Source organism: Rhinolophus sinicus, chromosome 8, assembly GCF_057876585.1.
Source record: "Rhinolophus sinicus isolate RSI-liver-muscle chromosome 8, RSI-T2T, whole genome shotgun sequence".
NCBI classification, from domain to species: Eukaryota; Metazoa; Chordata; class Mammalia; order Chiroptera; family Rhinolophidae; genus Rhinolophus; species Rhinolophus sinicus.
In genome coordinates, this window is record NC_142508.1 from 33406975 (window position 1) to 33427760 (window position 20786).

The 20786-nt window shown below is 39.6% G+C and overlaps 1 protein-coding gene across 12 annotated transcripts in view; it reads right to left on the reverse strand.

The window, feature by feature from the left end:
- Window positions 1-9214: 9214 nt before the first annotated feature.
- Window positions 9215-20786, reverse strand: part of ZNF667 (zinc finger protein 667) — a 30777-nt gene continuing 19205 nt past the window's right edge. For all 12 annotated transcript variants that reach the window (XM_019716885.3, XM_019716884.3, XM_088800452.1 and 9 more), the window contains one exon: window positions 9215-18919. In XM_019716885.3, the coding sequence (XP_019572444.2) occupies window positions 17325-18919 (1595 nt within the window). In that variant the 3' untranslated portion in view covers window positions 9215-17324. The remainder of the gene's footprint in view (window positions 18920-20786) is intronic.

Here is a 20786-nt window from a genome sequence, read left to right on the forward strand (position 1 = left end):
AATTGAATTTTACAAAACATTCAAAAAAGAATTATCACCTATTTTTCTCAAGCTGTTCCAAAAAATCCAGAAGGAGAGAAGGCTCCCAAACACTTTTTACGAGGCCCCTATCACCCTGATCCCAAAATCAGCAAAGGCACTACAAAAAAGAAAACTACAGGCCGATATCTCTAATGAACATAGATGCAAAAATCCTCAACAAAATATTAGCGAACAGAATTCAGCAATACATTAAAAAGATCATACACCATGATCAAGTGGGATTCATCCCTGGTATGCAAGGGTGGTTCAACATTCGCAAATCAATTCATGTGATTCACCACATTAACAAAATGAAAAATAAAAATCACATGATCATATCAATAGATGCAGAAAAAGCATTTGACAAAATTCAGCAGCCATTTATGATAAAAACCCTTAAGAAAGTGGGAGTAGAGGGATCGTATCTTAACATAATATACGCCATATGTGATAAACCCACAGCTAACATCATACTCAATGGGGAAAAGCTAAAACCACTCCCCTTAAGATCAGGAATAAGACAAGATTGCCCACTTTCTCCACTTCTATTTAACATAGTGCTGGAAGTTCTAGCCACAGCAATCAGACAAGAAAAAGAAATAAAAGGCATCCAAATCAGTAAGGAGGAAGTAAAATTGTCGTTATATGCAGATGACATGATACTATATATAGAGAACCCTAAAGACTCCACCAAGAAACTATTAGAGCTGATAGATGAATTTAGTAAAGTAGCAGGATACAAAATTTATATTCAGAAATCAGTTGCATTTGTATATACCAATAATAAAACATCAGAAGGAGAAATTTAAAACAATCCCATTTACAATTGCTTCAAAAACTATAAAATACCTGGGAATAAATTTAACCAAAGAAGTAAAAGATCTGTACTCAGAAAATTATAAGACACTGAAGAAAGAAATGAAAGAAGACACAAATAGATGGAAACACATCCCATGTTCATGGATAGGAAGAATTAATATAGTTAAAATGTCCATACTGCCTAACGCAATACACATATTCAACACAATTCCTATCAAACCACCGATGACGTTTTTCACAGAAATAGAACATATAATCCTAAAATTTATATGGAACCATAAAAGACCCTGGATAGCCTCAGCAATCTTGAGAAATAAGAACAAAGTGGGAAGTATAACGATACCTGACATCAAATTATACTACAAGGCTACAGTAATCAAAACAGCATGGTACTGGAATAAAAACAGACACATAGATCAATGGAACAGAATAGAGAGCCCAGAAATAAATCCATGCCTATATGGCCATTTAATCTATGACAATGGAAGCAAGAATGTACGGTGGCATAAAGACAGTCTATTCAATAAATGGTGCTGGGAAACCTGGACAGATACATGCAAAAAAATGAAGCTGGACCACCTCCTTACACCATATACAAAAATAAATTCAAATTGACTTAAAGACTTAAATGTAAGATCTGAAACCATAAAATTCCTAGAAGAAAATATAGGAAGAAACTTCACAGACATTACCTGGAGTAAGATTTTTACTGATATATCCCCTCGCCCGAGGGAAGTAAGAGAAAAAATAAACATGTTTTTTCACAGCAAAGGAAACCATCAATAAAACAAAAATGGATCCTACTGAATGGGAAAAGACATTTGCCAATGACATATCTGATAAGGGGTCAATATCACAAATTTATAAAAAACTCACTCAACTCAACTCCAAAAAAACAAACAACCCAATTTAAAAATGGGCAGAGGACATGAAGAGACATTTTTCTAAAAAGGACATACAGATGGCAAACAGACATATGAAAAAATGCTCAACATCACTAACCATCAAAGAAATGCAAATAAAAACCACAATGAGATACCACCTCGCCCCAGTCAAAATGGCTATCATCAAGAAAAGGGAACCCTTGTGCACTGTTGGTGGGATTGCAGATTGGTGCAGCCACTATGGAAAACGGTATGGAGGTATCTCAAAAATCTGAAAATGGAACTACCTTATGACCCAGCAATTCCTCTCCTAGGTATCTATCCAGAGAAATCCAAAACTCTAATTTAAAAAAATTTATGCACTCCTCTGTTTATTGCAGCACTATACACAACAGCCAAGACATGGAAACAACCGAAATGCCCATCGGTAGATAACTGGATAAAGAAACTGTGGTACATTTATACAATGGAGTATTACGCAGCCATAAAGAAGAAATCTTACCATTTGCAACAACATGGATGGACTAGAGAACATTATATTAAGTGAAATAAGTCAGACCGAGAAAGACAAATACCATATAATCTCACTTATATGTAGAATGTATAGAAGAGAATAAGCGAATGAACTAATCAGAAACAGTTTTGGAGACATAGAGGAAAAACTGAGGGTTGCTAGATGGGAGGGGGGGTGGGGATAAGGGAGAAGGTGAGGGGATTAGAAAGCAGTCAGTAACTACAAGATTGCCACAGGGTTACAAAAGTTAACTTGGGGAATGTAATCAATAATGTTGTAAATATTTTGTAGGGTATCCGATGGACACTTGTCTCATTAGGGAGACCACCTCAGGGATGATGTAGATGCCTGATCACTACACTGTGCACATGAAGCTGAAGCTGAACAATAATGAATGTCAACTACAAGTGTGTGTATATATATATATATATATATATATATATATATATATATATATACACACACACATACATATACATATACACACACACATATATATATATGTGTGTGTGTATATGTATATGTATATGTATATGTATATACTTACAAGAAGCCAAGTACAGCATTAGGAATAGAGACGATGGAAATGTAATGGCTGTATGCGATGTCAGAGGGATACTGGATGGGGGTTGGGGGCTGGCACAGTGTGAGGTATATAAATGATAAACATCTAAGTATTACTTTGTTTTGTGCACCTGAAACTAATTTAAAAAAACACTTAATAAAATGGGTATAGAAGGAAAATACCTTAACATAATAAAGGCCATATAAGACTAACCCTCAGCTAATATCATAATTAATGGTGAAAAACTGAAACCCTTCGCTCCACATTCAGGAACAAGACAGGGCTGTCCCCTATCACCATTGCTTTTCAAAACAGTATTGGAAGTCCTTGCCAGAGCAATCGGAAGAGAAAGAAATAAAAGGCATCCGAATTGGGAATGAAGAAGCTAAATTATCACTTTTTGCAGATGACATGATGCTGTATACAGAAAACCCTAAAGACTCCACCAAAAAGCTATTAGAAACAATAAACAAATACAGTAAAGTTGCCTGCTACATCAACCTACAAAAGTCCACTGCATTCCTATATACAAACAATGAAATCTCAGAAAAAAAAAAACCAATTCCTTTTGCAATTGCAACAAAAATAATAAAGTACCTAAGAATAAACTTAACAAAGGATGTGAAATACCTATACACTAAAAATGTAAGACATTTTAAAAAGAAATTGAAGAAGACACAAAGAAATGGAAAGACATTCTGTGTTCATGTATTGGAAGAATCAACATTGTCAAAATGGCCATATTACCCAAAGCAATATACAGATATAATGCAATTCCCATCAAAATCTTGATGGCATTTTTTAAAGAAATAGAACAAAAAAATCATCAGATTTTTATGGAACAACGAAAGAACCCGAATAGCCAAAGCAATCCTAAGAAAAAAGAACAATGCTGGAGTGTCGTGCGGGGCGGCCTGCGGGGTCTCTTGTCCCGCTCCCCACTTAAGAACGCAGGATACAGTGAGGCCAACAAGGAACACCCACGGAGCCATAGGTAGGGGAGCCATACCACCATGGTCTCACTGGAGGCTGGGCCCACCGGACGCGTGACCTGCCGTCCGCTTTTCCGCCAACCGACCGACCGACGACTCTTCTCCACTCTCTCCTCTGTTCCTCTCTCTCGGCTCTCCTCTTCCGCTCTCTTCGGCTCTGCTCGGCTCTGCTCGGCTCCTCGGCAATCCTCGGCAGTCCTCCGTAGTCGCAGCAGTTATACCAGCAGCCAATTGGCTAACCGGCCACAGCCGACGGCCAATCAGCCACAGCCGACGGCCATTCACCACCCGAGCCAGCACCCTTCCACGTGAGGCCGAGAGCCTGTAAACTACTTTCTGGGGCTCTGTCCCCACATGGAGGTATCACACTCCCTGACTTTAGCTTGTACTACAGGGCAACAATCATCAAAACAGTATGGTATTGGCAGAAAAACCGACACATAGATCAATGGAATAGAGCTGAGAACCCAGAAATAAACCCACACAAATATGGAGAGATGTTTTTCAACAAAGAAAGCCAAAAACATACAACGGAGAAAAGACGGCTTCTTCAATAAATGCTCCTGGGAGAATTGGAAAGCCACGTGCAAAAGAATGAAACTAGACTGCTCTCTGTCACCATGTACCGAAAGTAACTCAAAATGGATCAAAGACCTAAACATAAGACCTGAAACAATAAACTGCATAGAAGAAAACATAGGAACTAAACTTACGGACCTTGGGTTCAAAGAGGATTTTATGAATTTAACTTCATAGGCAAGAGAAGTAATAGCTCAAATAAATGAATGGGACTATATCAAACTAAAAAGCTTCTCCACAGCAAAAGAAACCATTGATAAAATAAAGAGGAAACCAACTGAATGAGATAAGATTTTTGCAAACAATGCCTCCAATAAGGGACTAATATCCAAAATATATAAGGAACTCATACAACTCAACAAAAAAACAAACAATCCAATTAAGAAATGGGCAGAGGGCATGAACAGAAACTTCTCCCAACAAGACATGTGAACGGCCAACAGACATATGAAAAAATGCTCAACTTCACTAGCTACTAGGGAAATGCAAATCAAAACCACAATGAGCTATCACCTCACCCCAGTCAGAATGGCTATCATCAACAAGACAAATAGTAACAAGTGTTGGAGAGGCTGTGGAGAAAAAGGAACCCTCATACACTGTTGGTGGGAATGCAGACTGGTGCAGCCGTTATGGAAGGCAGTGTGGAGGTTCCTCAAAAAATTACGAATAGAATTACCATATGACTCAGCAATCCCTCTATTGGTTATATACCCCCCAAAAAATCTGAAAACATTTATCCGTAAAGATAATATGTGTTCTGATGTTCACTGCAGCTTTATTTACGGAGGCCAAGACATGGAAACAACCAAAGTGCCCTTCGATAGATGAATGGATAAAGAAGTTGTGGTATATATACACTGTGGGGAGCCAGAGTTACAGGTGACTCTAAGCTTTACAGAATGGCTCGGTTTATGCTACCTGTTTCCTCCCCCTGAGGCAATTGTTTCTGCCTGCACCTGGGGGGAGCTTGAGCTTGTAAACTGCTGAGGAATGTGGTGGGAACGGCCAGTTCCCGGACACAGAGGGCTGATGCCTATCAGGGCAATTGATAAGATAATTACTTGTGAGAGTTTCAGTAAATTTTGTATCCTCTATGTGAAAGTTAAAGAATTTACATTTGTTATATTAATACATACTTGCACGTACTCAAACTGCTTATATGGGTGCAGTAAAATAAACTCAGTGACTTCAGCATCACTGGAGCCCGCGATCGCCATCATATGTGAGAGTGTCTTTTATTCATTCCCACTCCCCCATTCGGGAACTGATCAACTTGTGGCGGCTGGCCCGTCACAATACACCATGGAATACTATTCTGCCATAAGAAAAGACAAAATAGGACCATTTGTGACAACATGGATGGATCTTGAGACTATTATGCTAAGCGAAATAAGTCAGACAAAAAAAGTCGAGAATCATTTCACTGATATGTGGTATATAAAACTGAAAACAACAAAGGAACAAAATAAACAAATGAAGAAACAACTCATAGACACAGACAATAGTTAAGTGGTTACCAGATGGTACGGGGAGAGGAGGGTAGTAGATAAGGGTTAAAGGGATCAAATACATGGTTATGGAAGGAGCACTGATTCTGGGTGGTGAACACACAATGTGATATATAGATGATGATATATTACAGAATTGTATACCTGAAACCTATGTAACTTTACTACTAACAAATGCCATCCCAATACACTTTAATTTTAAAAAATCATAATTTCTTAAAACCAATAATAAAGAAAAAGTTTTAACACTAGCCAGAGGGGGGGAAGAAAGATACGTTATATACAGATGAAGATGACAGCAGATTGCTTATCAGAAACAATTCAAGTGAGAAGATAGTTAAAATTTTTTTAACTACTGAAAGGAAAAAAAAGTATCTTTCAAATACAAAATTATTTTTAGATATGCAAAAGGTAAAACAATTCATATGAATTGAGACATAGAAAAGCTGCAGCAGTCCATCAGACCTGCACTACAATGTCAAAGTCCTTCAGGAAGGAGAAAATGTACACAAGATGGAAAAATGGATCCCATCAAGGAATAAAATGTGGCAGAAATGGTAACTGCAGGAGTAAATGTATGAGTGCAAAATCTCTTTCAGATATTGTTTAAATAAATGTTAAAAGATTGTTTAAATAAAAGTAATAATGTAATGTGGGGTTATAACGTATGTACAAGTGAGATGTATGACATCAATAAAACAAAGATCAGAAGGGGAAAAAAAAAAACAGATGTAGAAACTCCATCTTGGATGAAGTTAAGAAACATGGTGATTCTGAGCTTCAGAAACACGAAGAAATGTTGCTAAAAGTGATGAGAATCCTGGGAGAGGAAGCTACTCTTGCACTCGAGAGCACAACACTCCTCCAGAGCAGTGGCATGTCTGGAAGGGCAAAAGAAGGGCACCTTGATGGGAGCCACATATTACTCTGAAAGGTCTGGCTTCAGAAGCCTCCCTAGGTGAGGTGAGGGACAGGAGGGCTCAAGGAGGAAGCAATCGGGTTTTGAAAGGTGAATGTGACAGCTGAGAGGGAAACTGCCAGTGATGTAAAGGGCTATAAAAAAATTTTTTTTAAAGGCAAGGCTCAATCCTTGCCACTCAGTAGGGCCATGGCCTTGCGGCATCAGCATCACCTGAGAACTTATTAGAATCTGGGGACCCAGACCCAGTAATTCAGAATCCACACTTTTATAAGCCCTCCAGGTGATCTGAACACACAGTAACGTCTGAGAATCACTGAGCTAAAACAAATTTCCTGCTATTCTGAAGTATCGCCCTTTGATAAACAGCTATCAGGAAGAGCTCTACTCATTCAAAACTTTAAAATCCCAGCCTGCAGAGATTCTATGGAATAATGGTAGACTTGGACCTACAGAACTTCCTTCTACCCAAAGTGGACAAAATGAAAAAAAATAAAGAATATGCCAGCATCACTGAAAGAGGAAAGTGATACCACCTCATATCACACACTATGAAAAGCATAATATAGGAACAACAGTTAGGGCCACACTAAATGAACTTTCAAGGCTCTTTGGCACTCTCTGCCTTCTGATAAGAACATAATGGAGGAAAGGTACACAGAAGAAATTCTGAAAAACTTGACTAATGTATCCCAACTTGGACAAGTTGGAGCCCTGGACAAAGGTGCATGAGTTCCTAAGACTCCTTCTTCATTCTAGATAGACACTATTTGAACAGGAAAGGCAAGTTGGCAGTATCTATTAAAACATCCTATCTTTTGATCCAGCGATTTGTCCTCCACAAATATTGGTGAAACCTTTCAAGAGCACATGTACAAGAATATTAATTGCAACAGTTTTTAAAAATAAAAGATAAATCCTAGACCCACAGTGAGCCCTGCCCTTGCTAAATGCTTATTATTTAAGATCTGCACTTCTGATAAAGATGGAATTATAGGAATTAAATAGTTTGCCCTCCCACCTGAAATGCAAAAAAATAGGGCAAAATACAGGAAAACTTGGTGTTCAAGACATTGGATATCAGGCAATGAGACGGAGATCCCTAGGGAACACAGGAGGTGAGGACAGTAGTATGAGTTCCGTGTCCTGCACGTGTGGTTTCCAGGCTGTGGCCTCTGTGAGCGGAGACAGGGCTGGGAGTCCAGGAGACTGAGATGGGCAGAGTTCACAGGGCAAAGAGCCTGAGAGCTTAGAGAAGAAACAACCTAAACAACTGCAGTTTTCACAAACTCTAGTTCTTACCTGAATACTGATGAAAACAGGCATGTGAGCAAATTATCTGAAGCTGGGAAAAGAACTGATGGAACTACATGGCAAAATAGACAAATCCACAATAAGAGATTTCAACATGCATCTCTTAATAGAACTCACAGACAGAAAAACAGTAAGGATGTTGAACACTTAAACAACACTATCGGCCAACTTGACCTAATTGACATTTAAAAACTACTCTAACCAAGAACCAATATACATTCTTTGAAATGCACCAAGAACATTTACTAACACAGACAACATTCCAGGCCTTAAAACATGTCTCAGCCGGCCCAGTGGCTCAGGCGGTTGGAGCTCCATGCTCCTAACTCCGAAGGCTGCCAGTTCGATTCCCACGTGGGTCAGTGGGCTCTCAATCACAAGGTTGCCAGTTCGATTTCTTGAGTCCCACAAGGGATGGTGGGCTCTGCCCCCTGCAAGTAAGATTGAACACGGCACCTTGAGCTGAGCTGCCGCTGAGCTCCAAGATGCCTCAGTTGGTTGGAGCGCATCCTTTCAACTACAAGGTTGCCGGTTTGACTCCCGCAAGGGATAGTGGGCTGTGCCCCCTGCTACTAGCAACGGCAACTGGACCTGGAGCTGAGCTGTGCCCTCCACAACTAAGACTAAAAGGACAACAACTTGACTTGGAAAAAAGGCCTGGAAGTACACACTGTTCCCCAATAAAGTCCTGTCCCCCTTCCCCAATAAAATATTTTTAAAAAGAAAACATGTCTCAATAAATTTAAAAGGGGTCAAGTCATACAAAATATGTTTTTTGACTAGAATGGATTAAATTAGAAATCAGAAACAGGGAGATAATTGGAAAATTCCCAAATATTTGGATCTAAATAGCCCAATTTTTAGTAACCCATGGGTCAAAAGAGAAACCAAAAGGGAAAACAAAGTATTTGGGTTGAATGAAAGTTAGGACATAGCATATCAAAATGTTTAACATTGTACTTAGAAGGAAACATATAACACTAAATGCCTAAGTTATAAAATAAAGCTCTCAAGTCAATGACTTCAATTTCCACCTTAACCAGAAAATTAACAGCAATGAAACCCCAAGTCAGCATAAGGATGGAAATAATAAAGATAAGAATAAAAATCGATCTTGGATTTTTTAATACTGATTTTACAGAACTCATGTAAGTTTAAATGAAAAATTGTTCTATTATCCTGCATGATCACCCTTCACAAACCTGGTAGTTGTTTGCTCAGTGGCACTCAAAGTTAGAGTGACCTAACCATGTGATCAGACATTCAACAAAGTTGTCTTAACGAGATATGGGTGTTTTCAAAAATAGCCTTTGCAGAAGGAAAACTTACACAGAAAGAGTTCAATTATATACAACCTATTTATGAAAAATAACTATGATTTTATTTCTTACATATTTTGCACAAGCTGGAGAGATTGAAAGCTATTGTGATCAACAGCTGACAGGAGAACAGCCTGGTACATAAATCCAGGGGTTTCCCCATATCTTAGTCAGCTCGGGATGCCATAACAAAATAGCAAGACTGTGTGAACTCAACAAAAGAAATTTCTCCCTCCTAGTTCTGGAAGCCGAAGGTCCAACACCAGTGTGGCCGCATGGTTGGATACTGGTGAGGGCTAGCTTTCTGGCTTGTAGACACTGCCTTCTTGCTGTGTCTTGACAGCACAGAGAGCACAAATCTCTCTGGTATCCTTTCTTTGAAAGATACTAATACCACCATGACAGCCTCACCCTCTAATTACTTCTCAAAGGTCCCATATCCAATACTACCACGAGGGGTTAGGACTTCAATGCATGAATTTGTGGGGGAGGGACACATTCAGTCCATAAGACCCCGTTCTCCACCAATTACTTATTACACACCAGTGTTCTTACATGAAAATACCAATGTTTATTTATATAGACAAATTTTCAAATTAAACAAATAACTTCTCCCTGTTCTGAAGTGCCTCGTTTTTCAGTGTACATCCTGTTTTCCCCCCATTAGCCTGTCAGGCTTGTTATTATTCACACCACGGTCACATATCTACAAAGACAATATGGTAAATGTTTTACCTTTTCTCTACATAATGATGAGTGCTATCTTTATCCACTTAAAGATTCACTCTTCTTTATTCTGATAAAAGCGAACTGGCATTTTAAGAAAACTGACCTGGGAGCTCAGAGGTCTATGGATCAAGCTGAGCTTCCTGTTATTTCCTAGTCCTGAGTTCCTGTTAAATTTTATGGTTCTAACATCCTGTCTGGAGGAACATATATAGGGGCCATCTTGGGACAGTGCTCTTTCTGCACGTGGCCAGGGGCTGGAGGTGCACGTTCTCACTGCTGTGGTGGTTTGCTTTTTCCTTTTCCCAGATAAACACTTTATTTATTTATTTATTTATTTATTTGTTTGTTTGTTTGTTTAATTTTATGAGTTTCAGGTGCACAAGACAAAGTACTACTTAGACGTTTATCATTTATATCCCTCACACTGTGTGAACCCCCCTCCCCCATCCACTACCCCTCTGACATCGCAGAGCCATTTCGTTTCCACTGTCTCTATTCCTAATGCTGTACTCCGCTTCTTGTAAGTATATACATATATATATATGTATATATATATATATATATATATATATATATGTATATATATATATATATATATATATATATAAATTATAGTTGACATTCATTATTGTTTAGCTTCAGGTGTACAGTGCAGAGATCAGGCATCTACATCACCCCTGAGGTGGTCTCCCAAATGGGACACATGTCCATTGGATACCCTACAAAATCTTTACATTATTACGTTTCCCAAATTAATTTTCAAAACCCTGTGGCCATCTTGTGGTTACCGACTATTTTCTAAACTAAACCCTCTTTTTAGAAGGCTACCTGAAAATTTATTTTATCCAGTCGACTTTTTGGGGTGCTCATCCAGGATCCAGAGAACAAACTCTGGCAGCTTCAAAACAGTGAGCAAACCAGCTTTGGCACCTCACAGGGCCAATTCAGTGCCATGCTTTTTTGCTCCACCCTAGAGGCCTCAGGCGAGTTCTCTCCTGGATCTGAGACAATGCCTGTGTATCTGACACTCTCCAAGCTTTATTTGGGAATTGTTTTTAAAAATTTGTGTGTGAGAATGCGTTAAGGGCCTATTTGTCTGTCTATGTTTTTTGTGTTAGGTCAGCTACCGGCATGATCAAAGTGGCCAGGAGCCAAGTCAGACCTCTCTGCCAAGTCAGACCCCTCCTCGCATGATGGAAACTGGGGCCCCTGGCGTTTCCCCGAAAAGGCAGCAGACCGTTGGTGCGATAACTCCCGGATGCAGCTGCCCATGCCTGATCTGCACTGGGGGGCCTGCTCAACTGCCACCTCACTCAGCCAATCCCACCCCAAAAATCGTATATATGCCTCCCTCGCTCTGCCCTGGGTGCGACTTCACCGGCCCCGTCTGCGGATGGGTGAATCTCGCCCAGCGGCGCAGAATAAAGCACTCACCTTTCTCAACCCACCTGACTCTCTTAGCCTCATTATCTCGCCGCAAGCCTTACAGTTTGAGTACTCGTAGCACATCAGCTTGAATTCTTCAGAAAGTAAGCTGTCCTTTGAGACAAAAATTGGACTTTTCCTAAAGTCCCTTTGGGGATAGAGGTTATTTCTACTGAAACTGGACAGTTTGGGCCGGTATTAGACTGTGCCGTCTCATTCAGAAAGTGAGAAGAGTGCCATCCAGCTCAGCCTATAACTTAACTCTCTGAGAGTTGGTTATTTCTATGGAACTGGTGTTTAGCCTTAGGCCTGGTTCTCAGTGATCAGACTGTCCAGAGTGAGGTGAGCTGGAGAACTGCAGGTTGCTCGAGTTGTAAGCTGTTTTGGGCACAGTATTAAAAATGAGATCTCTGCTGTCTAAGCCTTCTGAAACTGTCCCTCCAACAGGGACACCAGCTAAGTATATGTTTAAAACCCACGGGGAATTTTCATGCACGTATTTTATTAAATGGAAAGATCTGACTAAGAGTAATTTAGAAAATCAGTGGCCATTTTGGGAAACTTTGAGATTCCCAAACTTGATTTTCTTAAAACTAAATTGGATAACAGCACTGTAATTAAGAGGAATGGACTGCCATTTTGAGTGGTACATTGGGACTTCCAAACAAGGCTATGAATCTAAAGTTGCCCGTTTACAAAATAAAGTCTCAAAGTTAGGAGGGCTGCTAAAAATTCAGAGACAAAATGGCCCCTGAAACCTCGTGCTCTCCACAGCACTGCCTTGCCCTCCCCTGCACTCCTCCTTTGTTTCACGCTCCGTCCCGGCTCCATCTTGTCTCACTGCTGCCGCCTCTGCCTTCAGCTCAGCCCCTAGCAGCACCTTCTCTTGAATTTTCCTTTTCTCCTTCCTCAGAACTTATCAGTACTTCCCCAATTAAGGTTAAACCCTCTGGAGATCCTAATAAATCCCACATCTCCTATGTCCCCTAAAGGTGAGTTAAGCGAGATATTGTAAAGGAATTCCCTAAGGTAACTGAGGACTCTGACAAGTTTGCTGAGGAACTTGATAGGACTATTCAGGCCCATCAGGCTGGGTTTTCTGATTTGTCCCAGCTAATCAATGTTAGGTGGTGAAGGCCAAGCTCAACATTGGAGAAGGATTGCGGGATGGGAGCATCCTGATACATTTAGAAAAGCAAACCTCCAATTGGAAGGAAGCAGGGAACTTGCTCAAAACCTACATCAAGCAATTCCTAAGGCCTTCCCAAGGTCTACTGATTGGAGCAAAATTCACACGTGCTCACAGAGGCCTGATGAATCTGTTCACGACTATTATAATAGATTCCAGGTATTTTTAAAGGAAAATTCTGGTCTTCCTTCAGATATTGACCCCACACATGTAACTTCTAATTCTTTTGTCAGTGGGTTAAATAAAAACCTTTCCCCCCTGGTTAGAAGATCCAGGATGGGATGGGGAAGTATGCCTACCCTAGACTTGGTAAATTTGGCCAATGAGCTTGCCAGTACCCTACGAGCCACCTAAAAGATTGCCAAGACTTTTGACTTTCAGCAGTGGCAAATGAGAGGCCTTATGCAAAACCAAATAATTCCAACTTTTTTCCACTACTGCAAGGAGCAAGGACCCTGGAAAAGGGGTTGCCGTAAGTTTAAGCATATGAGATGCTCTCTGCCTTCCAACCAGTCTTTTGCAGGTCTTCCCAATTCCCAGTGATGGGGCTCCAAGGAACTACAGGGGCTTTTTCCAATCCTTCCCCTTAATCATCTTGGAAAAACTCTTCAAATTGGGGAGGAAACTATTTCTGTTCTTATTGACATCAGTGCTACAGTCTCAGTGCTCAACCCCATTGTTATAAACCAGCCCCTGCCTCAGAGTAATAAGACATTTCACATAGTGGGGATTTCAAATAAACCTCAACAGGTTTACGTATCTGAACCTGTTCCCTTTCGTCTAGGCCCCTTAAGAGATGAACATTGTTTTCTCCTTAATTCTTTTGCCCCTCCTCATTTATTAGGCAGAGACTGCTTAGAGAAACATGCTGGAATACCCTTTTCTCAAAAGGGAGAAATACAAGGTCTGATGGTAACCGTGAGAATCACCAATCAGGTGAATTACACGACTTCAGAATCTTTCATTTGTACTGTCTCTGATGGTGCAGTAGCTGAACCTGAAAGCACTGACAGGTGGTCCCTATTGAACCAACTACCATCATTTTTATGGGTAAAATCTTCAACTGATATTGGCAGAATTCACAGTGCACCTCCTGTCAAGGTTCAAATTGATCCTTCAAAATCTCTGCCCAGAACTAATATTCTATAAGGAGGCCTTCCAAGGTATAAAGCCCATAATAGAAGATGACATAACTCAGGGTCTTATTATCCCTTGCACTAGTCCTTGTAACACTCCTATTCTGTGAGAAAGCCAAAGGGACGAGGTGGAGGTTTGTCCAGGACCTCTGAGCAATAAACCACATTGCTATCCTTTGACACCCTGTTGTTCCTGACTCTCATATGCTGCTGGCATCCATTCCAGCTGGAAGTATAATTGATTTACGCAGCACATTCTTTAGCATCCCAGTTGATGAAGCTAGCCAATACCTTTTTGCTTTCACTTGGCAAGGAAAGCAATTTACCTGGACAGTAATGCCTCAGGGGTTTACTGATAGACTTTCTTATTTTGCACAGATTCTGACGACTGATTTGGATGATGTAATTTTTCCTAAAGGTTCCACCTTGTTACAATATGTGGATGACTTACTTCTTTGTTTTCCTCAGGTTTCTTCACAGGATGATAGCATCCATCTGTTGACACATTTGGCCTTAAAGGGACATAAGGTCTCTAAAGAAAAATTACAATTTGCTCAAACTCAGGTTAGATATTTGGGACATCTGATATCAGAACAAGGTCTACACCTGGATCCAGACAGGTTCCATGGTGTCTTAAGTTTCCCAAGCCCCAAAACTAAACGCCAATTGCGAGGTTTTCTTGGGCTACGTGGCTATTGCCAGAATTGGATCCCAAATCTCTCTTATGGCAAAACCTCTGTATGTCCTATTAAGGAATGACAGTCCTGATCCAATTTCATGGGAAGAACAGGATGACATGGCCTTTAAGGCCTTGAAGGAGAGTTTAATGAACCCACCTGCTCTTGGGCATCCTAACCACCAGATTCTTCTTTCTTTCTGTGCATGAAAAGGCAGAAAATGCCCTTGCGGCTCCTACTCAGAAACATATGGATTAACATAAACCCCTAGGACACTGTAGTCAGAAACTGGACCCTGCGGCTCGGGGATACCACACTTGCCTCAGAGCAATTGCTACTGCCCTCCTGGTGAAGGCCACAGGGAAGATTGTTGTGGGATCCCCTCTAACCATTTCTGTGCCTCATGCAGTTAAAGCTCTCCTGAATTCTCATCACACCCAGCATGTCAGTCAGCTGCCTTACTTCCTAAGAAATCCTTCTGTGCACTGTTTCCCATATAACCCATTTGCACTGTGATCGCCTTAATCCAGCTACTTGTCTTCCTTCTGAGACTGAGGAAGCCCCTCACGACTGCCTGACACTGACCGACCACCTTCTGACTCCTCGTGATGATTTACAGAAGACCTCTCTGGGTAAAGCTGATTTCTCATAGTTTACTGATGGTTCATACTTACAAAACAAGAGTGGTGAATACTGTGCTAACTATGTTGTAGCCCCTTCAGAAGTCATTGAGGCAGCACCTTTGCCTCTGGCCACTTCAGCACAGCAGGCTGAATTATATGCCTTCATTCAAGCTTGCATTTTAGCAAAGGGTAAAACTGTCAACATTTATACTGATAGTAGGTATGCTTTTCAAGTGGCTCACGACTTTGGCATGCTATGGAAATGTGGCTTCCTTGCCTCCAATGGAGATAAAACTTAAAATGGCCCATATGTACGGGAATTACTGGATGGTTTTCCATGATGCTTTAGCTATTAAGATTCCAGGACCTTCTAAACTTGGTTCCCTGGAAGCTAAAGGAAATCACCTTGCCCAAATTTCTGCTAAAAATGCTGCCCTAAAAGGCGTCAGCAGCAGTCAAACCTCTGTCATGGTCCAAAGAGAAGCTTTTCGAGTTGATAACTTAGAAAAACATAACTGGAAATCCAACAATTGCTGGTTTGATAAGGAGAAGACACTGGTTTGGATCAAATAACAATCCAGTCCTACCAGAAACTCTAAAATTCCCGCTCCTAACCATTGTACATGCGTTGAACCATTGGTCTACTGACAAAGTGGTAGCTTTCATGCACCAATAGTGGTGGGGCGATATTAATAAGGCTGTGTAAAGTGCCTACCTCAGCTGTTCCACCTGTCCAAAGTATAACTCAGGGAAGCCTGTTCATACTGCCCCTGGACATTTTAAGTTGCCAAATGAACCATTTGAGGTCTGGCAAATAGATTTCATTCAGCTTCCCCCATCTCATGTATACAAGTATGTTTTAGTCATGATATGTATGTTTTCTCACTGGACTGAAGCTTTCCCTTGCAGACAAGCTAAAGCGCCTGCAGTGGCTAAAGTATTGTTAGAAGCTATTATTCCCACTTGGAGAACTCCTCTTTAACTCCACAGTGATCGAGGAACACATTTCACATACAAGCTAAAGCAAGTATGCTATTTGGCCAGTTCTACCAACAGTTTCACTATGCTTACCATCAACAATCTTCAGGATTGGTTGAACACACTAATGGTATTATTAAGACTCAACTGGCAAAATGTGTAGAAACTCTTCAAATACCAAAACAAAGCCATTAGTCCTTTTAAATCTCAGATCTACCCCTTTGGGACTCAAGCTTTCACCTTTCGAGATAATTACAGGATATCCTATGCATTTGGCTCCTGCCTCCTGATCCACAGTTGGTGAAAGGAGACATACTTCAATACTGTAAAGGTTCTGTTGCGTCTATCGACAATAATCATGCTTTAGTAGAACCATTGTTTCACTGTGCACCCCAGGGAAATGAAAAACTAAAAATTCATACTCTATAACCTGGAGATTTTGTTTACTGGGAAAAACACCTCAAAAAGGATTCCCTCCAGCCATGCTGGAAGGGCCCTTACCAGATACTGCTGACTAACCCCTGTGCTGCTAAACTGCAGGGAGTAGACTCTTGGATACACGTCACACCTAAAGAGGGCACCAAATCCTGACTGGAACTGCACACAGTCTGGGGACCTGAAACTAAAGCTGTCAAAATTCAAAGCAGGTGATTTCTAAGGAGATGAGTTATCAAATATTTTATATGTTATAGCTATAAGTGGCACCCTGGTTTTCCAGGAAGTCCCTTATATGGGATAGTTGTAGTTATAAGGGATAAACTCAAACTCTTTCTTCATGTGATGTTAAATCAGGCTCAAAGCCCATCCACAAAAGTGTACTTGACAATTCCACTTTGCTGTATGTGAACAATGAACTAGCTCTAAAACTACATTGAAAATAAAATATCAGTGATTCTTATCAAATGAAGAATGGTCATTTGAAAGTGACTGATCCAATCATCTGAGCTTGATTAAGACCTATGATAAGGTCACTGCTTCAGATGATTTCAAATTCTCAGGTCAAAAGTCACCAAGGATTTTTGCTCTTTGGCTTTCAAACTGGGACACATCATCAAATGGTCCCATTTTTACGAAATTTATGTTAGAGACAAATGCATTTTTGCCATGCTTCTGTCTCTACTTTCAAAGCCTCAGTCTTTGGTTTTATAACCACTGCAGGCTTTTTCTTTGGAATGTATATTCTGATGTCGAATCAGGGATGAGCTCCGACTATATGCCTTCCCACATTTACTACATTCATATGGTTTCTCTGAAGAATGACTTCTCTGATGCCGGATAAGATCCGAGCCACTGCTAAATGCCTTCCCACACTCACTACATTCATAGGGTTTCTCTCCAGTATGACTTCTTTCATGTAGAATAAGGGATGTGCGTTGACTGAAGGCCTTCCCGCATGTTTTGCATGTATATGGTTTCTCTCCAGTGTGAATTCTTTTATGTTGGGCAAGGTGCGCGCTCTGACTGAAGGCCTTCCCACACCGATCACATTCATATGGTCTGTCTTCAGTATGGATTCTCTTATGTCGAGTAAGAGATATTCGATGACTGAAGGCTTTTCCACATTCCTCACACTGATAGGGTTTTTCCCCAGTATGAATTCTCTGATGCTCAATCAAAAATGATTGACGGCCAAAAACTTTACTACATTTATTGCATTTAAAAGGTTTCTCTTCAGAATGAATGTTCTGATGTATTTTAAGGTTGGCAGTTCCAGAAAACATCTTCCCACATTCCTTACATTCAAACAGTTTCTTTTTCTTTGTATGAACTTTCTGATGTTGAATAAGGGACGAATGTCGATTACAGACCTTCTCACATTTATTGCATCTGTATAGTTTCTCTCCATTGTGAATTCTTAAGTGTAGAATAAGGGTTGAAAACCACCTGAAGACCTTCTCACATTTGTCACATTTGTAGAGTTTCTCTGAGGTGTGAATTCTCTGATGAAGAATAATGGATGAAATCCTATTAAAGAATTTCCCACATTTTCTGCATTTATAAGGATTCTCTAAATGGTATCTTTTCTGCTGACTTAAGGCTTTCTGACTTTCATGGGTTTTCTCTCCAGTATGAGTTCTTTTATGTATAATAAGGACTGATTTCTTAGTGAAGCCTCTCCCACATTTATTGCATTCATGTGTTTTCTTTCTAGTGTGAATTTTCTTATGAAGTAAAAGGGATGACATTCGAATGAAGGCTTTCCCACATTTTTTGCAATGGTGAGCATTCTCAACAAGGTGAATTTTTTGATGTATACTGAGAGATGAGCATTGATTCAAGGCCTTCCCACAGTCAAAGGTTTCCTTTCCATCATGAATTTTCTCATGTAGAACAAGGGTTGTTCTTTGAATGAAGCTTTCCCCACATTTATCACATTCATGGCTTTTCCTTCCATTGTGAATTCTCTGATGAAGAATGAGGGATGAGACTTGTCTAAAAGCTTTTCTACAATTACTACATTCATAAGGCTTCTCTTCAGTATGAGAGTTCTGATGAAGTTTAAGAGATAAACTTTGACTAAAGATTTTCCCACAGTCATTACATTTTAAAGATTTCTTCCCTGAATGCACTTTCTTGGGTTTTATTAGGACTGAATTTTTCTTGCAGCCTCTTTTTCCTGTGAGATCTTTTTGTGATACAGAAACTGGTTTCTGACAGATGCTTTGCCCAGATTTGTTGCAATGATTTGAAGGTAACTTCTTGGTTTCACATTTAGACCCTGAGTCTGAAAGACATCAACAAATTAAATATTTTTTATTTAATTTTTTTTTCTGTCGTGTAAGAATCTAAGTTGAATTGACATGGAAAATATCCTAGGATATGATAAGTGAAAAATTAGTTTGTCAAATTTTACTGCAAGACTGATTCCATTTTATAAGTTGAAAACATTTGGAAGTTGTGCATCAAAACAGAAAGTGTTGCTTCTGAAAGGATCACCAGTAATATTTTCCTTCATGGTGATTTTTGTCATTTTTTAAAATAAACGTGTTTCTTGTGAATATAAAAATTAATAGTAATTTAAAATTATTATAGTAGCTCTTTCAAATATTACAAAGGAATGGTGAAAATTGAACATCATTAGAAATTTAAAACTGCTTGAACCCCTTTGATATTTTCCCAAAATTAATGTCAAGAAAAATTAATACTGTGAAAGCTGAATTTCATTAGGCTGATTAAATTTGAGGCCAGGTGGCTTTTAACTAAATACTCATTTTTGCAAGAACCATTTGGAACTCTCTTTAGAAGAGAAAAACCACTAACCTAGAATTCTGTGCCCTGTGAAAATATCCTTCAAAAGTGAAAGAGAAATAAAGACTTTCTCAGACAAACAAATATTGAGGGAGTTTGTTGCCAGTAGACCTGACTTACAAGGAATATTCCAAGAGATGCCTTAGATAGAAGGAAAATATAGACCAGAAACTGGGATCTACATAGAGAAAGGAGCAGTGTGAGTGTGTGTAAGTGTGTGTGTGTGTGTGTGTGTCTGTGTGTGCGCTCTTATGTATAAATGAAGTGAATGACAGCAATAACATTGAGGATGGAAGGAAGGAATTGGTATTATTTTCTTATTTTAAGATACTCATACTACCCAAGAAGTGGTATAGTGTTATTTGAAAGTGGACTTGGATTAATTGTAAATATGTAGTGTAAACTTTAGGGCACCAATTAAAAAAAGTATAACTGATATGCTAAGAAAGACAGAAAATGTGATAATGTCAAATGCTCCTTCAAAACCACAAAAGGCAGAAAAAGAGTGGAAGGCAAAAATAGGATAAAGGGAGAAAAGAATAAAGGCAACAAATAGAAAATAATAATGAATAATGGTAACTATATGTTCATTTCTGATATTATATATCAACTATATCAATAATCACTGTGAATGTAAATGGTCTAAATGCACCAATTCAAAGAAATTGTCAGAGTGGATCAAAAAACATGACCCAACTGTATGTTGTCCATCAGAAACCCACTTTAGATATAAAGGCACACAGAGATTAATAGTAACTAGATGGAGAAAAACATACCATGCTAAAACACTATTCAAAAGAAAGCAGTAGTAGCTATATTAATTTTGGACAGAGCAGATTTGAAAACAAGGAAAGTTATCATGAACAAAGAGGGGCAGTAAACAATGAGAAAGGGGTCAATTCTTCAGGAAGATATAACAATTCATAATGTGTGTGTGCCTAACAACGGAGCATCAGCTAAATGAGACAAAGACTGATAGAATAGCCAGGAGAACCAGATGAATCCACTATCCTAGATGGAGACTTCAACACCCCTCTCTTGGAAATGGGCAGACCCAGAAGGCAGAGAACCAGTAAGAATAGAGTGGAACTCAACCATACCATCATCAACTGGATCTAATGGACATCTGTAGACTATTTCATCCAACAGCAGCAGAATTCATATTCTTCCCAAGCTCACACGGAATATTCACCAAGACAGAGCATATTCCGGCTGCTAAAACATACCTTAACAAATTTAAAAGACTGGTAGTCATATAATGTCTGCTCTCAGACTGCAATAGAACTAAACTAGAAATCAGTAACAGACAGGTCACTGGAAAATCCTCAAATACTTGGAGATTA